General features: G+C 44.3%; 1 protein-coding gene across 6 annotated transcripts in view; it reads left to right on the forward strand.

The window, feature by feature from the left end:
- The window catches only part of SNX13 (sorting nexin 13), a 587,891-nt gene that overhangs the window by 161,672 nt on the left and 401,423 nt on the right, over positions 1-24,796 (forward strand). For all 6 annotated transcript variants that reach the window (XM_069211703.1, XM_069211707.1, XM_069211702.1 and 3 more), the window contains exon 8: positions 17,954-18,075. In XM_069211703.1, coding sequence (XP_069067804.1) covers positions 17,954-18,075 — 122 coding nt within the window. The remainder of the gene's footprint in view (positions 1-17,953; positions 18,076-24,796) is intronic.

Here is a 24,796-nt window from a genome sequence, read left to right on the forward strand (position 1 = left end):
TTTTTCCGCTGTCGGGTTCGGACGTATTCCTTTTCGCTCCGTGTTTCGGTTCGGAAAGTTAGTCAGAATCTCGGAAGAAAGCGTCGGTATTGTTCCGTTCGGTATCGGGATAGTTAGGTACATCGACACCGATCATCGGAAGACTTTGGGGTAGCTTCGATCCCCTATCGGGGCCTGGTCGGCCCGACCGCGTGCGACATCGAAGCCGATGGAACGGACCCCGTTTCGTTTCTGCCCAAAATGTCACAGTAAGTATCCTTATACAGATCAGCACTTGGTCTGTAACTTGTGCTTGTCCCCCGAGCACAAGGAGGATACCTGTGAGGCCTGTCGAGCCTTCCGGTCCAGAAAAACACTCCGGGACCGAAGAGCCAGGCGTCTACAAATGGCGTCCACGCCGACAAAACAACGTTTCGACGACGAAGAGGAAACATTCTCGGTTCCGGAATCAGAATCCGGAGACTCCGACGTCGAACAACAGCAACAAACAGTGAGTAAGACGTCGAAAATTAAAACCATCGAGAAGACAAAAGCCCAGGGGACGCCACTGCCAACAGGCCATGGCTCGACCCATAAAACCGGCGACCCGTCGAAGGCGCCGAAAAAGGGCACGCCCATAGCGAAGACACCCGACTCCGGTCGAGGGACCGCCATGGAGCAACCTCGGAGCCGAGATAGCGCCTCCGAGAGGCAAAAACAAGATGCCGGCACCGAAAAACATCAGCACCGAGACACACTGCCGAAAGCCACAAAAATTCTGTCGGTGCCGAAGCCGAAAAAAGATTCTCTCTCGGCGCCGAAAAGTTCCACACCTCCATCCTACACAGAGGAACAAGGAATAAGTGGCCAGATGCACAGATTTGGACAAGAGCTCCAAAGTGTAGAATCAGACTACACACAAAAGAGACTGTACATCCAGCAAGACACAGGGAAGATATCAACCCTTCCCCCAATAATGAGAAAAAGAAGGATCGGACTTCTCAAGGATGACGCACAACCACAAGCCAAAGTGGTTAAAAAAGTCACGCCTCCGCCCTCTCCACCACAACAGGCATCGCCGGCACAAACACCGCCACAAATGCACTCACCAGCGCAAACTACCATAAGTCAAGATAATCAGGATCAAGACGCTTGGGACCTATATGACACCCCAGTGCCGGACAATGATCCCGATTCATACCCCACAAAGCCGTCACCGCCAGAGGACAGTACCTCATACTCGCAACTGGTGGCTAGGGCAGCAGAATTCCACAATGTCCAACTGCATTCCGATCCTATAGAGGATGATTTTTTATTTAACACCCTCTCGGCTACACATAGCCAATATCAATGTCTCCCAATGCTACCAGGGATGTTACGGCACGCAAAACAAATTTTTGAAGAGCCCGTAAAATCAAGAGCCATCACCCCAAGGGTGGATAAGAAATACAAACCACCACCCACAGACCCAGTGTTTATTACTTCGCAGTTACCACCTGACTCCGTAGTAGTAGGGGCAGCTCGCAAAAGAGCAAATTCCCATACATCTGGCGACGCCCCACCTCCGGACAAAGAAAGCAGAAAATTTGATGCGGCAGGAAAAAGAGTAGCATCACAGGCAGCCAACCAGTGGCGCATCGCAAATTCTCAAGCGCTGCTGGCCCGATATGACCGCGCACACTGGGATGAGATGCAACTTCTCATAGACCATCTTCCCCAGGAATACCAAAAAAGGGCGCAGCAAATAGTTGAAGAGGGACAAACTATCTCAAACAATCAAATCCGCTCTTCAATGGACGCAGCCGATACTGCAGCGAGAACAGTCAACATTGCTGTCACCATAAGGAGACACGCTTGGCTCCGCACTTCAGGCTTCAAACCTGAAATCCAGCAGGCTGTCCTTAATATGCCCTTCAACGAGAAACAACTTTTTGGCCCTGAAGTGGACACAGCCATTGAAAAACTTAAAAAGGACACAGACACGGCCAAAGCCATGGGCGCACTCTACTCCCCGCAGAGCAGAGGCTCTTTTAGAAAAACTCCATTTAGAGGGGGGTTTCGTGGCCAACCCACAGACACCACCAGCCAACAAACAAGAACCACACCATATCAGGGTTCATTCCAAAGGGGAGGTTTCAGGGGATATAGAGGAGGTCAATTCCCAAGGAGTAGGGGAAGATTCCAGACTCCAAAAACACCTCCACCTAAACAGTGACTTTCAAGTCACACAACCCCTTCACTCAACACCAGTGGGGGGAAGACTAAGCCAATTCTACCAATCGTGGCAGCAGATTACAACAGACAATTGGGTATTAGCAATAATCCAACATGGCTATTGCATAGAATTCCACAAATTCCCACCAAACATCCCTCCAAAAACACGCAAAATGTCACCACAACATTTAGAACTTTTAGGACTAGAAGTTCAAGCACTACTGCAAAAGGATGCAATAGAGTTAGTACCAATACAACAAAAAAACACAGGAGTTTACTCCCTGTACTTTCTAATTCCAAAAAAAGACAAAACATTAAGACCAATATTAGATCTCACGACACTAAATACCTACATCATATCGGACCACTTTCACATGGTCACACTACAAGACATCATTCCACTGCTCAAACAGCAAGATTACATGACCACATTAGACCTAAAAGATGCGTACTTTCATATACCGATACACCCTTCTCACAGAAAGTACCTAAGGTTCGTATTCAAAGGAATACATTACCAATTCAAAGTGTTGCCATTCGGAATAACAACTGCACCAAGAGTATTCACAAAATGTCTAGCAGTAGTAGCAGCACATATCAGGAGACAACAGATACATGTGTTTCCTTACCTAGACGATTGGCTAATCAAGACCAACACAGTAAAAAAGTGCACAAACGACACCACATATGTCATACAAACCCTTCACAAACTGGGTTTCTCCATCAACTATACAAAGTCACACCTCGAACCGTGTCAGACACAACAATATCTAGGGGAAACCATCAACACATCAAAAGGAATTGCCACTCCAAGTCCACAAAGAGTGCAAGCATTCCACAAGGTAATAAGTGCTATGTTTCCAAACCAAAAGATACAAGCAAAATTTGTGCTAAAACTTCTAGGCATGATGTCATCATGCATAGCCATTGTCCCAAACGCAAGACTACACATGCGACCCTTACAACAGTGCCTAGCATCACAATGGTCACAGGCACAGGGTCAACTTCAAGATCTGGTGTTGGTAGACCGCCAAACATACCTCTCGCTTCTATGGTGGAACAGCAACAATTTAAACAAAGGGCGGACATTTCAGGACCCAGTGCCTCAATACGTTATAACAACAGATGCTTCCATGACAGGGTGGGGAGCACACCTCAATCACCACAGCATTCAAGGACAATGGGATGTACACCAAACAAAATTTCATATCAATTACCTAGAACTGTTAGCAGTATTTCTAGCGTTAAAAGCCTTTCAACCCATAATAACACACAAATACATTCTTGTCAAAACAGACAACATGACAACAATGTATTATTTAAACAAACAAGGAGGAACACACTCAACACAATTTTGTCTCCTAACACAAAAAATATGGCAGTGGGCGATTCACAACAACATTCGCCTAATAGCACAATTTATTCCAGGGATCCAAAACCAACTAGCAGACAACCTTTCGCGAGACCACCAACAAGTCCACGAATGGGAAATTCACCCCCAAGTTCTGAACAAGTACTTTCAAATTTGGGGAACACCCCAGATAGATTTGTTCGCAACAAAAGAAAACGCAAAATGCCAAAACTTCGCATCCAGGTACCCACACCGCGAATCACAAGGCAATGCTCTATGGATGAGTTGGTCAGGGATATTTGCATACGCTTTTCCCCCTCTCCCTCTCCTTCCATATCTAGTAAACAAGTTGAGTCAAAACCAACTCAAACTCATACTGATAGCACCCACATGGGCAAGACAACCTTGGTATACAACTCTACTAGACCTTTCACTAGTACTGCATGTCAAACTACCCAACAGACCAGATCTGTTAACACAACACAAACAACAGATCAGGCATCCAAACCCAGCATCATTGAATCTGGCAATTTGGCTCCTGAAATCCTAGAATTCGGACACTTAGACCTCACACAAGAATGTATGGAGGTCATAAAACAAGCTAGAAAAGCTTCCACTAGACACTGCTATGCATCTAAGTGGAAAAGATTTGTTTGCTACTGCCATACCAATCAAATCCAACCATTGCATGCCTCTACAAAGGACATAGTGGGATACTTACTACATTTGCAAAAAGCGAATCTCGCTTTTTCATCTATAAAAATACACCTCGCAGCAATATCTGCTTACCTACAAACTACTCATTCATCGTCTCTATTTAGAATACCAGTTATTAAAGCATTCATGGAAGGGCTAAAAAGAATTATACCACCAAGAACACCACCAGTTCCTTCATGGAACCTTAACATCGTCTTAACAAGACTCATGGGTCCACCTTTCGAACCCATGCATTCCTGTGAAATGCAATATCTAACCTGGAAAGTCGCATTTCTCATTGCAATCACATCCCTCAGAAGAGTAAGTGAAATACAGGCATTTACCATACAAGAACCATTTATTCAAATACACAAAAATAAAATAGTTCTAAGAACAAATCCAAAATTTCTACCAAAAGTAATCTCACCATTCCATTTAAATCAAACAGTAGAATTGCCAGTGTTCTTCCCACAACCAGATTCTGTGGCTGAAAGGGCACTACATACATTAGACATCAAAAGAGCACTAATGTACTACATTGACAGAACAAAGCTAATCAGGAAAACAAAACAACTGTTCATAGCTTTTCAAAAACCACACATAGGAAATCCAATCTCTAAACAAGGCATTGCTAGATGGATAGTCAGATGTATTCAAACATGCTATCTTAAAGCCAAAAGAGAATTGCCTATTACACCAAAGGCACACTCAACCAGAAAGAAAGGTGCTACAATGGCCTTTCTAGGAAACATTCCTATGAGCGAAATATGTAAGGCTGCAACCTGGTCTACGCCTCATACATTTACTAAACACTACTGTGTAGACGTACTAAATGCACAACAAGCTACAGTGGGCCAAGCTGTACTAAGAACATTATTCCAAACTACTTCAACTCCTACAGGCTAAACCACCGCTTTTAGGGGAGGTAACTGCTTTATAGTCTATGCGAAACATGTGTATCTGCAGCAACATATGCCATCGAACTGAAAATGTCACTTACCCAGTGTACATCTGTTCGTGGCATTAGTCGCTGCAGATTCACATGTGCCCTCCCGCCTCCCCGGGAAGCCTGTAGCCGTTTAGAAGTAGATCTTAAATCTTAAACATTTGTACATTTGTAAATAATTATTATAAACTTTTTATGTACATACGTATTCACTCCATTGCATGGGCACTATTTATAGCAAACAACTCCATCCTCACCCTCTGCGGGGAAAACAATCTAAGATGGAGTCGACGCCTATGCGCAATGGAGCCGAAGAGGGAGGAGTCCTTCGGTCCCGTGACCAAAAAGACTTCTTCGAAGAAAAACAACTTGTAATACTCCGAGCCCAACACCAGGCAGCGGACTGTGCGAAACATGTGAATCTGCAGCGACTAATGCCACGAACAGATGTACACTGGGTAAGTGACATTTTCAATCTCAGACAACCACAATTGCATGGCTGACGCTTTGCAATCACAATAACCATTCAACAAGTAGGAGACCCATCACCCTCCAAGCTTTGCCCCATTGAGCAAACCTCAGTTACCTGTTGGCATACAGTGGTAGGCCAATACCAAATGCATTCCCAAAGATCCCACACAAGGTCATGCACACATCTATTTGTCACATACATGATAACCCAACTATAAGAAATGATGCTCCAAAAGCCTGCCATGTTGATGACAAAAGTACAATAACCCGGAGAAGGGGACTTGGAAATATTCATGTCACACTGGAAGCAGTTCCACAGTGCACACTTCACCAAGAGATATTTGCCCTATTAGAGTCATTGAGGTAGTATTAATGTTGCTCAGATAGGCTACACATGTGGCTTGGAAATGGACACTGTAGACATAATGTGCAGTATGTCAGGGTGAGATTTCCTTAAAATCCACAACACAATGAATCAGCAAGCCATAGGGTAATCACCACTAATGTCTTGCACCCTTTACAATGACATACTCTGAGTGCATCAGTAGACACCATTAGTCTCTTGGATGTTGGAGTGACGATTTGAAAGTACTTGTTGAAGGCCCTCAACATGTTGCCCAATAGGAAGCTACATAATTGTCTCCATTATGGTCATGCAGACCCTGATGTCTGTCTATGGATGACTGCTTCTACCCAAACACATGTGATTCCAACATAACTGCAAGTCACTCCATGATGCTGGCCAACAGTCAGGTCACACACCTTACCCATTACACATGTGCAGTGCACTTTTCCACATGATGCCACACCAAGGGCATAGATATTCACATTGTGGCTCTATAATCTAGGCCTACCTGTCATGTCCCTCATTACTACTGCAATTGTACATGCCAAATGACATGCTATTATGCATGAGGGTATGTGTCAGCCAATAAACAATGGTGACACTGCTGTCCGTGACACAACATTAAATGTTAACCCCATTGTAAATATCTCATTCCACATACAGTTTGTCATGCACATATATGTGAGGGAATATAGACATCATCTCATCAACCTAGGTAGACCATGAATGAAACAGCAACTTACAAATGTTTTTCAAAAGAGAAATAGGGGCATGCTGACATGTAGGCACAAGCAATGTTGGAAACAGTGATGACACATAAGTAATATCAATGGACATTCCCCACGTACCAAGAGAAATAACTGACCTATATAGCTGCTTTCACAAAACAATGGAAGCTCTGTCACATGTATGTTGGACATCTTCACATTACAGATTGCAGTGAGGCACCAGCACCCGTCTTACGCTGAAGACAAGTGGCCTCTGGGTGGCTGATGCCAATATACACATTTACCCAGACACCTTGCTGAGGACAGTGATCCATCACCTACTTACCTTTGGCCTGTAAGATTTAGGAGTAGTGGTCTGTTGCATAGCAATTACACATACTACAACAACAAACAGTGGTTGCTTGATCAATGTACACAGCCATATGTCGTCCCTGCAGAGCAAGTGGTTTGTGGATTCTACCCAGTTGTGTCCTTGGTCCCTGGTCCAGTATGAAAGGCGCATCAGTATGCACCACATGACATGTCTACACAATCTACTGGCTTATCCCTAATTGTCAGGGGGAGCTGTCAGAACCTAACTCATCCACTTGGCAATGTGACAGGCAGGAATATGCCCTGAACGCACCCCCTTGTGGCTGCTGTGCTGCCCTCACATGCCCATCAAGCTCCGGATTGGCCACTGCCAGAAGGCGGGCCATTATGGGGGTCATGGTCCGATGTGCACCTCGCCGCCATTGGGAGGACATCCCCAGCTTGACCTCAGTGATCTTCTGGGCTAAGCGTCTTGGAGATTCATGTGACAGGCCTTGCTGTCTGCAGACTGAGCTGACAGAACCTACATGACACTCCATTCCCATCACTTCCATGCATGATATTACATCATGTAGCCAACAGCAATTTGGCACGTGGCGTGTGCAGCCACCTGAAGGGCAGAGTGACTCATCATATGCTTTCTAAAGAACAGTTTAGTAAGAGCAGATGTGTTAAATCTCTGTGGCACCATACACATTGCTCACATTACTCTCAACTGACTCCTACAACACGCATACTCAGCTCATGCTGTCATGCACATACATGTTGTCTGACATTTACAACAATTATGAGGGAAGAGATGTCAATGGATGGCAGTAATGTCTCCTCACCAAGGTATGTGCATCCAACACAAGGAGCATCTAGGACCCCACAAACCTCACACAGCACAATGTGACTGAACTTTACATATGGCACTGGTCAGCATTACCTGCACATTGTACAGTTCATTGATGCCGTACAGACTGTAACAACAGGCATATGAGTAGTTAACCTGGCAAGCTGGGACACCTGGCCCCATTGTAGCCTGTGAGGAGGGAAAGGATGGCGAAGTACAGAGGTAACTGTGCACATGAGGTACTTACCTTCTCCTCTGATGCACCATGGAGTTTTCCATACAGGGATAGGACCTAATCCACTAGCCTCTCCAGCTCCTCTGGAGAGAAGGTAGGGCATTATTACCTGCTGGATGTGGCATGATTGCTCCCAGAGGTGATACTCAACAGCTCAGGTAGTGGAGGTCTTGCTGGCAGTAGTGTTGGGAGTCAAGTGAGTGGATCTGCAGAACATGGCGGCCACGTCCACCACGTACATGATTGACACCGCCAGTGCCAACAGCCATTGGCCCACGACTGGCACTGGCAACAGCGTTAGCCTATGGCTGTCTCTACTGCAGTTGCAACCACTTTCCACCATGATAACTTCCACTGGCGGTCGTGGGAGGTTCCTAATGTCCAGTGCAGTAGGTCAGGCACTCGCCATTTTGGTGGCCAGGAATGCTGTACTGGGCTTTAGAAGCTGTCACACATCCGAAAATATTTTTGGGAGCTCACGATCATGCTTATCCTGTCTTGTCATGTAGGTCCTACTACTCAAACACCATTGTAGCATGTTGCAGGGCACAGATGGCATTTGACAGTGGGTCACAATCCATCCCCGCTGAGGAGCATTTTGGCATTAGGGATATCCAGTCAAATTTCGAGGGGCAGTTGTGCTGCACATCTTTGAGTTTGGTCCAGATACATGTTGTGGGCATGTATAGAAAACCATGGGGGGTCACATGTGACCCTTGTGCTATATGCAGCTGTGATGTGGCCTGGTTGCCATGCCTATCCCTTAAGAAATGCCTTGTCACATGATGTCATGGACATGCATCATATATGTTGCTGCGGACAAAATCGACTAATGTTAGAAATCATGTCTTGTCATACAAGTGAGACTCATGAAATGCCAAGTGAGGATGAAAGTGGTGAAGTGGAAGGAGCCATCTTGCAGGAAGATCTCATCAATAGCTACTTTTCATGATTGTAAGTATGTCCTTTGATGTAATGACTGTTTCAGTAACTCCAAACATCAACACAGTGTTCCCTTGTCCAAATTCCCTGTTCGTCAACTTACGAATGAAGTTTACTCACCTGAGAGGATAATATTTGTCAGGTATTGGGGAGTAGTGAGAGTGACCTGACTCCAACTCCCATGAGGCACTGTTTCTCCAGCTCCAACCAGCAGACCAGTGTCCATCTGTCTAAAAACCCTTGTTTGGTAACTCTCAACTGAAGTTTACTCACCCGGGAGGATAACATTTGTATAGTGTGTGTTTGTGTGTAGTAGAGGGAGTGATCTGACTGCAAGTCCCAGGAGGCACTGTTTCACCGACTTCCAAATAGCAGTCTAGTGTTCAGTTCTCCAAATGCCCTTCTTTATGATCTCACAAATGAAGTGAACTCACCTGTGGAGATGACCGTTATCAAGAGTATGAAGTAGAGGGAGTGACATGACTGTTAAGACCACGAGGCACTGTTTCAGTACCTCCAAACACCAAACCAGGGGTCACTTGTCCAACTGCCCTTGCCTGCTAACTCTCAATTGAAGTTTACTCACCTGGGGGGAACCAAGATACAAATCATGCTCAACACTGAGATGTGTCTGGCCACCTTGCTCCAACTTGACCTGCTACCCCAAGATGGAACTATTGAGGACAGGAAGGACATCTTACCATTGTGTGCAAAACAATAATCCTAAAGGCCTCAAAATGCATCACCAGAATGGTATCAGCAACAGACACATTCACAGTGCACTGACTACATGATGACTCCAACCAGTCCTGAGTCTGCCTGCATAACAAACAACTAGGCCTCAAAATGGCCAAAGACATATCTTACCTAACTACTGATTGCCAGCACTGTTGGCAAGATGGCATTCCCAGGCCAACCTCCTAACGGCTAATGATCTGCACATTTCAGTAGCTGTTTTGACTTAAATGGAATTGGCATGCTTCACAAATGTCAGGTCAATACAACCAATAGCATGGATATCTGTCAAAATAGGATACCCTGCAAACCAACTATGTGCAAGGTCTATGTAAAATGATACTGTAAACCTTTGGAGGTAGATGTCACAGTACAACCAGTAACATTGTACGTTTCACATCAACAGATCGAGCTGCCATTGGCCACAGAGAGCTCACAGAAGAGACTGCCATTACCCCCATGGATGAACCCCACTGTGACGATTATACTCCTGGATGTCTGGCCCATCTGGACAACCTGGTCCGATACCAACCTTGAGTCTCATTGTGGCCACTACATCACCTCCCAACCTGGTTGCCTCCACACCACAGGAAGCCTTTCGTCCCCCAACATGCGTCCCTAGGACAGTGACAGCTATCTTGTGCCCCCCAGTCCAGGATCCTGAGTTGCAGCACAATACCTTGGATAGTGATGGTCCACGAACCAGCAAGGGCACATGGCTATGGGAGTAGGGTGCGTAGGAGGGATGCTGTGTGCCAGAGGGTTGAGGCCAACGGGGATGCTCCTGGCCAGGACACCATCAACACGTCTTGAGTGTCTCTCAGGAGTCCCAAGGTGTGATGCGCTAGATACTTTCAGAACTCCGGGAAATCAAGCAGCTGCAGAGAGATTTTCATCGTGAAATGTGTGAACAGTTGGAGGCTCACAATACCAACATGGTCTCCCTAACAGGGATTATGAGGGACATTACCACCACCCTGATAAGGGATTAACAACAACACACTACTCCTTCCTTTAGTGCATCTACACCAGGCCCTTCATCAATGGCAGCCACTGGAAGGGAGGCCCTGTGAGAGGAAGAACCTACCCCAGACACCCCTACCTCTGTAGCAGCAGATCCCCCTCACCATGCAAGCAGGGGCATCCAGGAAAGAATCCAGGAGGTTCAGATGGCAAGACACCCACCACTGCCAGCAAGTGACCTCTTCCACACATTCACTCTGTTGACTATTCTTAACCACTTTCCATTTTCAATGGGAGGAGTACACTGGACTTTGGACTTCCAATGTTGTGGCATCTACTCCAATGCTTTCATCCACCATGACTGAATTCTTCACTTTTCTTTTCCATCATGCCCCAATTTTATTTCATGTACACATTTTCAATAAAGCCACCTATCACAAAGTCATTGTCTGCTTGCTTTTGTTCCACATTTTTCTATGTAGAGATGTAAAACCACGAGAAGCAAATGAGGAAGACACAAGATATTATTGCAAGGAGGGATATGTTACAGGTTCACTGTCCTGCTAAGGATTACTACCAACACACACACACATTGCTACAAGTGTCTGGTCACATCAAACATTTAATTGCACAGTACAGCACACAGGCTGTTGAAATGCCTGGGCTGTCATAGCCAAGAATGGCTGACTCACGTTGTGTCAAGGGACGCATACCAAGATACAGCCCCCCAGATCACAGAAGGAAGGGCTTAGTCAGACATTGTCCTGTAGAATAGGCAAACAGAAAAGTGGATGATATCAACAGCTTGAGCTTTCTCACATACCACACCAAAGAAATCCAACATCACATAAACCAAGGTACAGACAGAGGGGGCAGTACAACATTCCCTGATCACAGGCCCATCATTATCCAAGGACCATGCATCTGTTGGTATGACACACACACACACGTCAGTGTTGTGGCACAGGCACTGTGACCTGCAGTGATCAAGCACATCTACAGCAACATAAAGGTCATACAAGCATAGTGTTTGGCCTTTGTGAAGGGTGAATGCGTTGTTTGCAGTTGAGTATACCGTATTTCATGCCCACATGATCATACACTTGATGCAATCGACACAACACAGCACACTAAACAAATCCAATGTGCAGTCCTGACCTTCCACCCACACTGTTCAAGCTGCCATGGCACAGGTCTCATACACCCCAAATCTGTGATCTACATTACCTGGAACAATGTCCACTTTGTATGTCAGAACTGCATCAGATACCTGCTAATGTCACAACTCTGAAATTCCTACATCAGGATATCATGGTGAAGGTACCTTTACAAAGACAAAACAATGAATATACGCTTTAAAAAATACCTATTACGCAAATCACATAGCAAGCATCTGGAAAGGAAATTATATTGCAATGAGACCGACACAACAAAGTAGCTACATCAAGGTGGGGATATGTCAAAGGCCAATTCTTCAAGCACCCTCTGGCTGAATATTGCAGATTGTCAGCTCCCTAGTTGTTGCCAAAACATTCTCACAACTACAGTACAACAAACAGGGGTATTTGGACAAGGGAACACTGTGCCTCCTGGCCTTAGCAGTCATGTCCCTCCCTCTACTTCACACCTTTGATAAATGTTATCCCCTCAGGTGAGCACATTTATTTGTGAGTTACCAAACAAGGGTATTTGGAGAAGAGAACATTAGACTGGTGTTTGGAGTGACAGCAACAGAGCCTCCGGGGAGTTGCAGTCATGTCACTCTCACTAGTACACACACTATGCAAATGTTATCCTCCCAGGTGAGTACTCTTCATGTGTGAGTTACTCCACAGGGGTCTTTGAAGAAGAGGACACTGGGCTGGCTGAGTGGAATAACAGTAACAGTGCCTCCTGGCCTTAGCAGTCATGTCACTCCCTCCACTTCACGCTCTATACAAATGGTATCTTCCCAGGTGAGTGTACAGGGAGTGCAGAATTATTAGGCAAGTTGTATTTTTGAGGATTAATTTTATTATTGAACAACAACCATGTTCTCATTGAACCCAAAAAACTCATTAATATCAAAGCTGAATATTTTTGGAAGTAGTTTTTAGTTTGTTTTTAGTTTTAGCTATGTTAGGGGGATATCTGTGTGTGCAGGTGACTATTACTGTGCATAATTATTAGGCAACTTAACAAAAAAAAATATATACCCATTTCAATTATTTATTATTACCAGTGAAACCAATATAACATCTCAACATTCACAAATATACATTTCTGACATTCAAAAACAAAACAAAAACAAATCAGTGACCAATATAGCCACCTTTCTTTGCAAGGACACTCAAAAGCCTCCCATCCATGGATTCTGTCAGTGTTTTGATCTGTTCACCATCAACATTGCGTGCAGCAGCAACCACAGCCTCCCAGACACTGTTCAGAGAGGTGTACTGTTTTCCCTCCTTGTAAATCTCACATTTGATGATGGACCACAGGTTCTCAATGGGGTTCAGATCAGGTGAACAAGGAGGCCATGTCATTAGATTTCCTTCTTTTATAACCTTTCTTGCCAGCCACGCTGTGGAGTACTTGGACGCGTGTGATGGAGCATTGTCCTGCATGAAAATCATGTTTTTCTTGAAGGATGCAGACTTCTTCCTGTACCACTGCTTGAAGAAGGTGTCTTCCAGGAACTGGCAGTAGGACTGGGAGTTGAGCTTGACTCCATCCTCAACCCGAAAAGGCCCCACAAGCTCATCTTTGATGATACCAGCCCAAACCAGTATTCCACCTCCACCTTGCTGGCGTCTGAGTCGGACTGGAGCTCTCTGCCCTTTACCAATCCAGCCACGGGCCCATCCATCTGGCCCATCAAGACTCATTTCATCAGTCCATAAAACCTTATAAAAATCAGTCTTGAGATATTTCTTGGCCCAGTCTTGACGTTTCAGCTTGTGTGTCTTGTTCAGTGGTGGTCGTCTTTCAGCCTTTCTTACCTTGGCCATGTCTCTGAGTATTGCACACCTTGTGCTTTTGGGCACTCCAGTGATGTTGCAGCTCTGAAATATGGCCAAACTGGTGGCAAGTGGCATCGTGGCAGCTGCACGCTTGACTTTTCTCAGTTCATGGGCAGTTATTTTGCGCCTTGGTTTTTCCACACGCTTCTTGCGACCCTGTTGACTATTTTGAATGAAACGCTTGATTGTTCGATGATCACGCTTCAGAAGCTTTGCAATTTTAAGAATGCTGCATCCCTCTGCAAGATATCTCACTATTTTTGACTTTTCTGAGCCTGTCAAGTCCTTCTTTTGACCCATTTTGCCAAAGGAAAGGAAGTTGCCTAATAATTATGCACACCTGATATAGGGTGTTGATGTCATTAGACCACACCCCTTCTCATTACAGAGATGCACATCACCTAATATGCTTAATTGGTAGTAGGCTTTCGAGCCTATACAGCTTGGAGTAAGACAACATGCATAAAGAGGATGATGTGGTCAAAATACTCATTTGCCTAATAATTCTGCACTCCCTGTACTTCATTTGTGAGTTGGCAAACAGGGATATATCAGCAAGTAGCAATTGTGCCGGTGTTTTTGAGTGACCCATATATGGCCTGCTGGGAGTTGCAGTCATGTCACTCTCTCTAATACACCCAATATACAATTGTCATCCTCCCAGGTGAGTACACTTCAATTGGGAGTTAACAAACCAGGATATTTGGAGAAGGAAACACTGTGCTGGTGGTTTGGGTAACAGTAACAGTGCCTGTTGGGAGTTGTAGTCCTATCAGTCCCTGTACTACACACACTATACATTTTTTACTCTCCCAAGTGAGTACACTTAAATTGGGAGTTAACAAACAAGGGTATTTGGAGACTGAAACACTGCCATGGTGTTTTTAGTTGTAGATCTGTGCCTGCTGGGAGTTGTAGTCATTTAACTCCCTGTAGTACACACACTGTACACAGATGTTCTACCCCCCGGTAACAACACTTCAACTGTGAGTTACCAAACAGGGCTCATTGGACAAGTGATCGCGGGGCTAGTAAGTGGAGTGACCGCAAAGGTGGTAAAAGGTGTGTTGCGGACATGCATGACATTGCATTTTGGTGACATTTTTAGTGTTGTAACTTACCAGACTCCACTCCTCCAGGTATTCCTGTCAAGCCCTCAGGATGTAGGATGGACAAGACCTTCTCCTCACAAGGAAAGAGTATTAATGGGGCACTGGGAGGGCCTTCTTGGCCGGCAGCTGGTGCCTGGAGACCAGGGAACACACCTTGCCCCTGAGATTGTGCCACCTCTTCCTAATGTCCTCCTTTGTGCGCAGTGTGGTGCCTACAGGCATTGACTCTGTCGACTATCCTGTCCCACATTTCCATTTACATACAGAGAGGAGTATGCCGGACTTGTGCTTCAAACAATAGAGGCTCTACTCTTATGATTTCATCCACCATGACTCTCAACTCATCCTCAGAAAAATGTGGATTTTTAGAGTGTGATATGTTGGATTTGTTTTTTTAAATGACAGTGACTTACTAAAGAGGGGAAGTGAAAAAGGGTTTGACTGGGCAAAAGTGTGTGCTGGGCGTGAAAAGAGATAGTGAGAAAAAAGTGATGCCTAGTACCTGTGCTGCTGTGTTGAATAATTAGCTCTGGCTTCTGTGTGTTGCGTTGGTGATGCAGAGGATTGTGGTGTGTGAAGGGGTGTGTTTTATAGTGTCCTTTACAGGTGTGTTCAGTGTGGCAATGTGTGTCAGGTGTGTTTTCAAATCCATCCAGTGTGCCGTTGTGTATTACTTTTGTGACCACGGACCGCTGTGGTTCGGACTGCCATTGGCTGACTGCCTGGGTGCTTGCCACTGCAACTTTGGGCTTGTAATACAGTCGGTGGTTGGTTGCTGTGCTGTTGGGGCTGGTGGTTGGACCGCCTATTTCCGGGCCTCCACAACGTTGCTGGTCTTCCTTTTTGGGTTGGTGGTCCTGCCTGTAAAACCCGTATGAAGGCGGTCTGAAAGACTGCCAATATGGTAGTCAGGCGATCCGACAGCCAAACTCATAATAAGGCCATAAGATTTTGAATGGAAAAGGCTTGCCCACATTATTGTGGCAAGCTTCATCATCGGCTAGTCCCACCATGATAGAGTAATTCAACCATGAGGGTCTCAACCTTTGGAGAAGATAAATAATTCAGGCTATAGGAGGGGTCCAGACCAAATGTTAAAGCTACCTCTGTGTATGCCTCAGCTAGTGCCTTTATTTGATGTGTCCTCAGGGCGAGGTTAAAAAACAATTCAGGATCCTAGTGTGAACCTATGTCTTGGAGATCGTCCATTCCTATAAAATGCCAACCTGTTTTGACTTCTCTTAGAGGCCAGAATGGGTCTAGGGCCAACATCAGGGCAGGGCAGTGCATTAACCCCTAATGTCCCTCCTACGTACTTGTGTACATGCAGGTAAGAATAGATTTTACCTGTACTGGTCCTGTCAGATTTTTTTTTCACCTGTGTATCACAAAACACAATATTCTATAAGCTTCTAGTCAGTCACCCACAGTGGATCTTCCTTCTCCTAAAACCTGCTTAGTCTTTTTGTCCCAAAATGCCTTCATAAATCATTAAAACCACTTCTTAAATGAAGAAATTGTGTTGCACTCGTAAAAGCACATAGCACATATGGCAAAACAGTGTGGATACACAGCTAGTGCGTCTGTCATTACCTATTCTAACTCTGTTCACAAGGGGTTTGAGAGGGGGAATCGCTCCTGTAATCACAAATGTAATAACTGTAATAGGTGAATAGCGCCATAATTCCTAGTCTGTTACAGACAGATATTCACAAAAGATTCTCATAGGATGGCAGTGGAAATCAAGGCATGATTTCGTGCATTGCATGTGAATATGCCAGATCCGTAAGAAGGATCATCTCAAGAGGAGTGCCTTTTCCCTGTGTAAACTTAGATAAAGACTTTATAGCTGTCTTTTCATAAAGTAGAATTCTCTGAACGGGTCATTTGCCTGTATTCAAACAAAGGGAACCACTCAGTGCGTTAATGAGCCAAACTGAACACTGTATACCTCTCTCCTTTCTTCCACCCTTCCTCTTCACAAACATGGAGAAGTGTGGCACAATGGTTTGAGAGGCAGACCCTGATGCAGAGATCTAGCCCAGGACCAGGGTTCAATTCCCGCCTCGGCGGGTCTTGGGCTCAATTTCCCTGGACAGGATATTTCTCACCTCGGTGCCTAAACTAATTCATGCGTCTCACTCTGCAACTCTGGGCAATAGCTTGCTTAATCTCCACAACGGCCCCAACAGCGCTGGGATGCCTGGCTTCACCTTGGGGGTTGCCCAGGAGTGGGCACCTCACAGGGAAAAGCCAGGAGGGGTTCCACAGCGGTATGTGTTCAGCGCCTCGATACCTTAGGGTCGGAGTGCGCTTTACAAGTACGAATTTACATTACATTTTTAGAATTTGCGCATCCTATCTTTAGGCCATTTTGGATTATGTTTGCATATTATTATTTTTATTTAATAAGATACTAAAATGATTGAGGTCAGTCCATTTTTTTTTTAAAGGAATTATTACAAAGTTGTTTCAGAAGTCTATTTAGACAGCGTGTTTTAGCATGCTGTGTAGCTAATTTGTTATCTTGGGTCCCAAATGAACACAGGCTATCTCCTGTAGTCTTGACTTATGCATCATTTTAGGAAGATGAATATTTGTGGAATACAAAAATGCAACATGCAACTCTTGATGCATCTTTTGGCAAATGTGTAGCAGTTAAAGTTTTGATACAACTGTTTTTAGATATATGGTGATCTTTTGATCCTGTGATAATCTGTAGAAAATGTTTTATAATTAATCAATAGGTGTTCTTTTCAGAGACAAATATATCTTTTAAATGTTTCTTGTCCCAGTTGCCTTTAGGTATCATATGTATGTACTTTTATGTAATGGGGCTTATGCGTAAATGTTTCAGTTCTTCCCTATTTTAAACATTTTCCATTGTTCACATAATGTAGCAGAAAAATAAGTTCTCTTTATAAATTGAACTAAAAAATATCTGATACGGATGTATTTTAATGGGGTTTGTTCAAGGCAGGGTGAGCTTGTTATTTTTCTTCAGTGAATTGATACAACAGACCTTAAATTAAATAATCTTTTAAATGGGTTTAATCACATTCTTTAAAACCTTTCTTTTCTGTCAGGTCAAAAGAAATAGATTGGCAGCCTTATTTTACTACACGTCTTGTGGATGACTTTGCTACACATCTCAGAGTTTTCAGAAAATCTCAGCAAAAAATGCAAGAAATGGATGAGCAAAAAAAGGGTAACATTTTGTATGAAGACTGTCTACACCATTTTGATTTCATCTCAAACGCAATGAAGCTGTTGAAGTGGCTTGTAGTTAACGCACTTTTTGCAAATAAATATTTGTAAAATAAGGGCCTGTATTATTTATTGGATTCTTGAGCTGTTTCACTACACATTTTGTACGTGGATCCAAACTTAAACAGCACATGAGTTCTCATTAGAAAGATTGCAAAGCTGTGTGGAATAATACAGATCTAAACAGTTGAGACCCAACAATCCATTATATATTATGCATGCAGTTAAGCCACGTCTTCACAGTTCTAGTGGTGTTAATGCTCCTGATAGTGATTGGTTTAGTATATTTTGGATCTTCACAGCAAAAGATGGGGCTCTTCTGGTGGCTGCTTTCAAACAGACATGGAGTAGATGTTGTCTGGTCAAGTGGTAGAATGTTTGAATGAATGGGCTCTCCAATCCCAATCCATCCCAAAATAGATTTGTAGATTGCTGCTAATTACTCATGAGGGTATCCAGGCACTGGTATTGCTGCTGCCGGGTCTCATCGGAATAACCAGGTTGTGAGTCCTCTTCTGAATACCCGTAGGGAGGATGAGGTCTGTACGTGAAGTGAGAGGTTGTTCCAAGATTTCGTGGCAAGCCGGGAGGAGAGAATCCTCCACTGTTGCTCCGACAGACACAGGATGTGTGAATGAGGAAGAGGGAGGCATAGAGTAGTGTATGGAAGGGAGGTGGAAATTAATTTGTTGATTAATGTACTCTGGTCCAAGGTTGTGGAGGGCTTTGAAGGCGTGGATCAGCATCTTGAACTGGCATCTCTTCTAAATGGGTAGCTAGTGGAGCTTCTTGAGGTGGGAGGGGATGTGGGTCCGCTTGGAGAGGTCAAGGATGAGTCTGACTGCTTAGTTCTGTATCGTCTGTAGTCTCTTGAGGAATTGCGTAGTGATACCTACATAGAGGGCGCTGCCATAGTACAGTCGGCAGGTGACCAGGGCTTGAGTAACGGTGTGCCTAGTGTCAATGAGGTGGTGCTTCAAAATCTCTGGGAGCACGTGATGGGTGAGGAAGCAGGAGGAAGAGACTGCATTAATCTGTTTTGTCATGGTTAGTTTATTGTCCAAGATGTTGGCAAGTTTGGTCCATGGTGGTGGGGTCTTACCACGGAGGGCCACGATGCGTTGTTGCACGAGGAGGCATTTCCGAAGATCAGCACTTCCATCTTGTCCATTTTGAGTTGGAGGCAGTTGGTTGTCATCCATTTGGCGATGTTCATCATGCACTTGCAGAAGTTTGTTAAAGGGTCTTCTGATAGTGAGATGATGAGCTGGGTGTCGTCGGCATAGGATATGATGTTTAGTCCATGTGATCTTACGATATTGGCCAAAGGAGTCATGTAGGTGCTAAACAGGGTGGGGCTGAGGGATGAACCTTCAGGAACGCCACAGATGATGTTCTTAGGTTCTGAGGTGAACGGTGAGAGACCTAGTCTCTGGGTTCTACCTGTGAGGAAGGAAGGATGGAAGAGGCCTGAATATGATGAGAGTGGCACAAGTGGATGTTCTGGGTAGTGAAGCAGTAGTTGTACAGGAGACTTGTTACTGGATGTAGATGGAGCTAGTTGGGTAATGAGATGGTTTGGACCTACTTGAAAACGGGTTTGGGTAATTTGTGTAGGGGCTTATGGTGTACCGAGCAAGCCACATTGGTGTACATTACATTCAGGGTTTTGCACAGCTTTGCAGTGCTTTGTGCTCTTATGCAGTAGGTCATCTCATCTACCTCATGTACCACCCTAAGTGGCATCCGGGTATGCCCAGGCCTGAGTCGCATGCTCACTGTCACTAGAACCAAGCAGTACCCTGCTGATTACCCCATAACTAGGACGAAACCGGTCCTGGTTTGCTTGTGTTCCATTTCAGGGAGGACTTGGCAGTTCAGGCTTGACTCTTACCAGGAGGAGCAGGGTCAAGACTGATTAGAATATGCCGAGCCCGAACTGAGGTGGCATGGTGAGCAAAACAACGATGGGTTCGACTGCTACCCCGAGCTATTGTCAGTGATTAGACTTATTGTAAGCAGAATCCCTTCACCTTTTGTGTGTTTCGTTATCACTCCTGAGGCATGTTTAATTGGCTTTCAGCTTTGGAATTCAAGTGGAGAACAAGAAGTTGGAAGGCAGCACGGTTAATGAGGCTCCACGGTTTGGTTGATGGCTTACTGAGTAGGTAGTAATGATGGTTGTCTTGAAGAAAGAGTAGATGACTGTAAATAGGAAGTGGATGATAACCAGAGTACAGCGGTTATTGTAAAGTAGTATGAGCAGCATTTTAATTTGTCTGAAGGCATCCAAGAAAGAACATGAAGTGTTTCCTTGGGTAAATGGTGGTCTTGGGTGTGAGGTGGAGAAAGGTATGTGTTTTGAAATATGAAGTCTTTAGTATCTGTCTGAAGTATTCGTATGAGTATGCTGTGACTTTTCAGACAATTTGGATCAGGAAGAAAATCTTTTAGGATTTTCTTTGATTTGTTCTTTCCCTCAAACTAATCTGGCTAGGTGACTACCATATGTCTGTCTTGGTTAAGACCCGGGATGATTTGTCAAATTAGGGGTTGAAATGTCGACTACTCATGGGCCTACCCACATCATTCATTGCTGGATACTCAAACTCAGATGCTTGCCACAATGTGTTTGGAATTGTTTCAATCTTCAAATCCTTGGGTATCGGCCATTTGTACATATTGTAAATACTTATTTATCTTTGTACTTTTTTCATTTATTTGCCATGGCTCACTGATTTTCACTTCTCTCTGTGCTGTCACTTGGAGCATCTGTTCCTTTGAACGATCAATCTCTTGAAACTATTGCTTCAAATACAAAACTGAAACATCTGCATCTTTGGTTGTACTTCTTGGACTGGAGAAGGGGACTGAAGAAGGACCGCTCTGCTGTACCACGGACCCAGTGAAGAAAGGCAGCCCCGAAGTTGCACTGCACCGTGCGCTAGCAAAGTAAAGGACTGTGTCTGCTTATATCGTGCTCGTGGAGAAGTCGGCTTCTGAGCCCAGCCAGAAGCAGGAGACTCCAAGGGTCAGTTGGCTGACCTCCTGCTCAGAGCACAGGGCCACAAAAGCTGAAGGCAGCCTGCCTGCCAGTTGGTAGCTTAGGTCTTCGGATCATTGCTCCGCTCCCCTGTGCAGCCTAAAGGCTTGGGTCCTGACGCTCAAAAGTTTCCCTGAGGTCTGCTGGACCCTGAAGAGTTGTTGGAGTGCAGCTGGGTCACCCAGAAGGCAAGTTAGAGCTAAAAGAAGGTAACCGCTGAAACCGCTATACCGAGTACTGGACTTTTGCCAAGCTTGAGAGGACTTTTACAGGCTTCGATCCCTGTAACCAGGATCGCCTCATCAAGACTGTGGACCAATGAGTAGGCCCAGGAAGAACCCATTCGACTGCACAGCATCCTTAGCATACTTGAGCATCTTCAGCATCCTTTATCCTTTGCTTCTGGACCACTTAATTAGATGTCAGTGGCAAGGGACCACTGACACTGGAACTGGACTGGAGACTGCTTTCCAGGAGGAGGTAACTATTTCTGTTGACCTTGCTGACTCCCCGACTGGCTTCCTGCTGGATTTGGTTGCTTAAAGTAACTCTAAGTAACCGCGTTAAATCTTATCCAAGTTTTTCTGGAATAAGTTTTTAAGTGCCAAATTCGGTGAATTTAGTAATGCTTGGTTGCAGTTAAGTGAAAAGTCTTGATTTACTAGACCTTGTAAATTCTTTATCTCAGAACTCTCCAGTGGTTTTCGCTTTGGTGTGTAAAAGTTCATTAAAACTATTTTTCGAAATTGGTATCGGATTTCTGGTTTCTTTTTTCAGTTGTGGTGCTTAAATGCTTCACACTTGTTCCTTTGTGTACACCTGACTGCTCAGAGCCACAGTGACCCAGGGTCGAGCTAATATTTAACAAGCAAAACCAGACTGTTCCAGGTGGAGTTGGTAGTATATGATACATTGAGGCCATGCAATCATCATATGATAAACCCCATTTATCACACACTTTATCATTGTAGCATTTATATCGGAGAACTGGGGGAGGAGGGTATGCATTTGTAAAACGTAAGGTCCATGGTACGTATCTCATCTTGGAGTCACTTAATGCCCCAACAAGTGACAAAACTGACATCCTTTTCTCACATACAGACTCGTCGTCTCTTATGGAAGAAATAAAGTACTTCTGGTGGAGAATGGGTTATTACAGTAGCACCTATGTTGGGTATGTCAGGTATCTCCAACGCGTGCCATGATAAAGACAGGCAGGCTGTGACAGATTTGATGCAGGATAATGCCCTAGTGGAACTTTGGCGATGACTTCATCTGCGTGAGAGGAAATATACATTCACCTCCTGTCCTCACAACATTTATACCAGAATCACCTACTTCAATGTAATACCATGCTGACTAGACACCTAATAAAGACCATAATAATACCAAGCAAAGTCTTGGACCGCGATCTCATCAAGTTCGATGTAGGCATGATATTGCCACGTAAGGGACCATACCATATGAATACATCACAGTTCAGGAATACACAAGACATTCTTAAGCTCCCAACTCGGCTAGTTCCTTAGGGAAAACAAGTATCTGGGTGCATCTGTGTAGACACGAGGAGGAGGGTAAAGCCTGCATTAGCAGATGTTGATGAGAGATGTAGCAATTACAAAGAAATGCACACACAAAACTAGACTCAGATTGGGAACCACACCACTACAGTCTGCACCCTGACTGTAGCTTACTCCCAATCCCAGACACATAGCAGTTTGAAAGACATACTAAACGCTAATACAGTTCTCAACAACTTACATACGATGAAGGTGGAATAATCATTGTTCTGCTTCAGTCAATAGCATTATGAAAGGGGGAAAAGATGTTTTGGATTCTGGCAGTTTAGCTTCGACAAGGTGAATCTATCAGAACAGTCCCAGCACTTTGGAAGGGAACTTTGAAAGGGGACCAATAACACACACACCAACATCAATCACTGAAGAATACCAAAAACACTGTGAGGCTCTATTTATTCTGAACCAGAAATGGAGGCAGCCTTCTTAAGAGACTTACAGGTACCATGACTGCCCGATAAGATGAAAGGAGAAATCTGAGGAAGAAATTGCGTAATGCCCAAGGGGTATTGTGGCTTCCCTATGGAATTATAAGCTAACCAAACATTTAATTATCCCACTGTTAACAACCCTTTTACAAGGGATATCTAAAAGATGAATTTTTCAGGGTCAGGGTATTGGTTATACCTGAACCTGGTAAAGAACCCCTAGAATGCTCAAGTTACTCTCTCTCATATCATATGGTAAGTTAGGAAATTTTGGACGTGAAAATTCTCTTTTCCTTAGACACATAAAAAGCATTCAGTAGGGTGGAATGTGGGGATATATATTCTGAAATGTAACATATGGGTATTTGATAGAATTTCCTTTCCTTGACCAAAGTGATGTATCATCACCATATGGCCTTGATCAGGTGGTGTTCCACTTCACCTTTCTTCCAGTTTCACAGTGGTACCGGACAGGGCTGTGCCTTCTTAGCCCTATTACTTGTATTAGCCCTAGAAGCCCTTGCGATCGTGGTATGGCGAGATAGACCGATTAAAGGAATTATGACAAATGCTGGAAAAAATTAAAGTGTTCTATTATAGGGATGACATCTTGTTGACTATCACTAACCCCTTAAATTCCACGGCTGCATTGGTAAAACAAATTAAAATATTTTGTGGCATTATCTGGATACAAAATGAGTTGATCTAAATGTGAGGCTCTTCCCCTGACGCCTGTTACTAAAAATGTCTCTGTGATAGCTTTACCCTGCAGACTGAAATACCTGGGAGTGTACATCAACCAGGTATTGAGAGACCTGATTCAAGAAACACTCTTTCCTTGAGTTGATAAAATGAAAATAGACCTCTAGAAATGGGTATGTCTATACCTTTCCTAGTGCCACGGAGTCCAAATAATTAAAATGAATTTCGCACCCCTGTTTAATTAACTGTTTGGTATGATTTCTCAGAAGTGCCAGAAAAAAATCCTAATTGAGATAGAGAAGACAATCTAGTTTTGTGTGGAGTGGAGAGAAAACCGGATTAAAGATTCAAAGTTGTATGCCACCACAGCAAAGGAGGACCTTTGTTGCCACAGAGGAGAAGTATGGGCTTGCTAACTGACATGCCCTAAACGGTAACACAGATGATTTAACAACCTAAACCGCAAGACAACCATAAATGATTGTGACTATCAGCCCCATCATGTCTGCCTCACATTATGCTTTCTGAAGGGCCCACAAACTCCTGAAAACTTGCAAGGATATCCACTCAAAGGCACCCATATGGTGCAATGCTGCAATCAGAATGGGAGTGGGGTCGCAATGAGCTCAACTGGTCAATCTGGAAGCACTACAATATAAAACAACTTGACAACCTTATCACACACAACTCACAGAAATGCTTTAGGGCAGTTCTCCAAGAATATGGCCTCCTATTCACACAGAAATGGTGATACTTTCGGATATCTCACACACTGACTACGGTCCTGGGCAAATCTCCAGCACCACTCTTGAAATCCCATATAGCACACTCCATGTACACTTGGAAGGATTTTGTGAGTGCATTATCAGGCCTCTATTCTGAACTGGTCAGTACAAACTCGTTGTTAGAAAC

The sequence above is a fragment of the Pleurodeles waltl genome, chromosome 10 (genome assembly GCF_031143425.1).
Source record: "Pleurodeles waltl isolate 20211129_DDA chromosome 10, aPleWal1.hap1.20221129, whole genome shotgun sequence".
NCBI lineage: Eukaryota > Metazoa > Chordata > Amphibia > Caudata > Salamandridae > Pleurodeles > Pleurodeles waltl.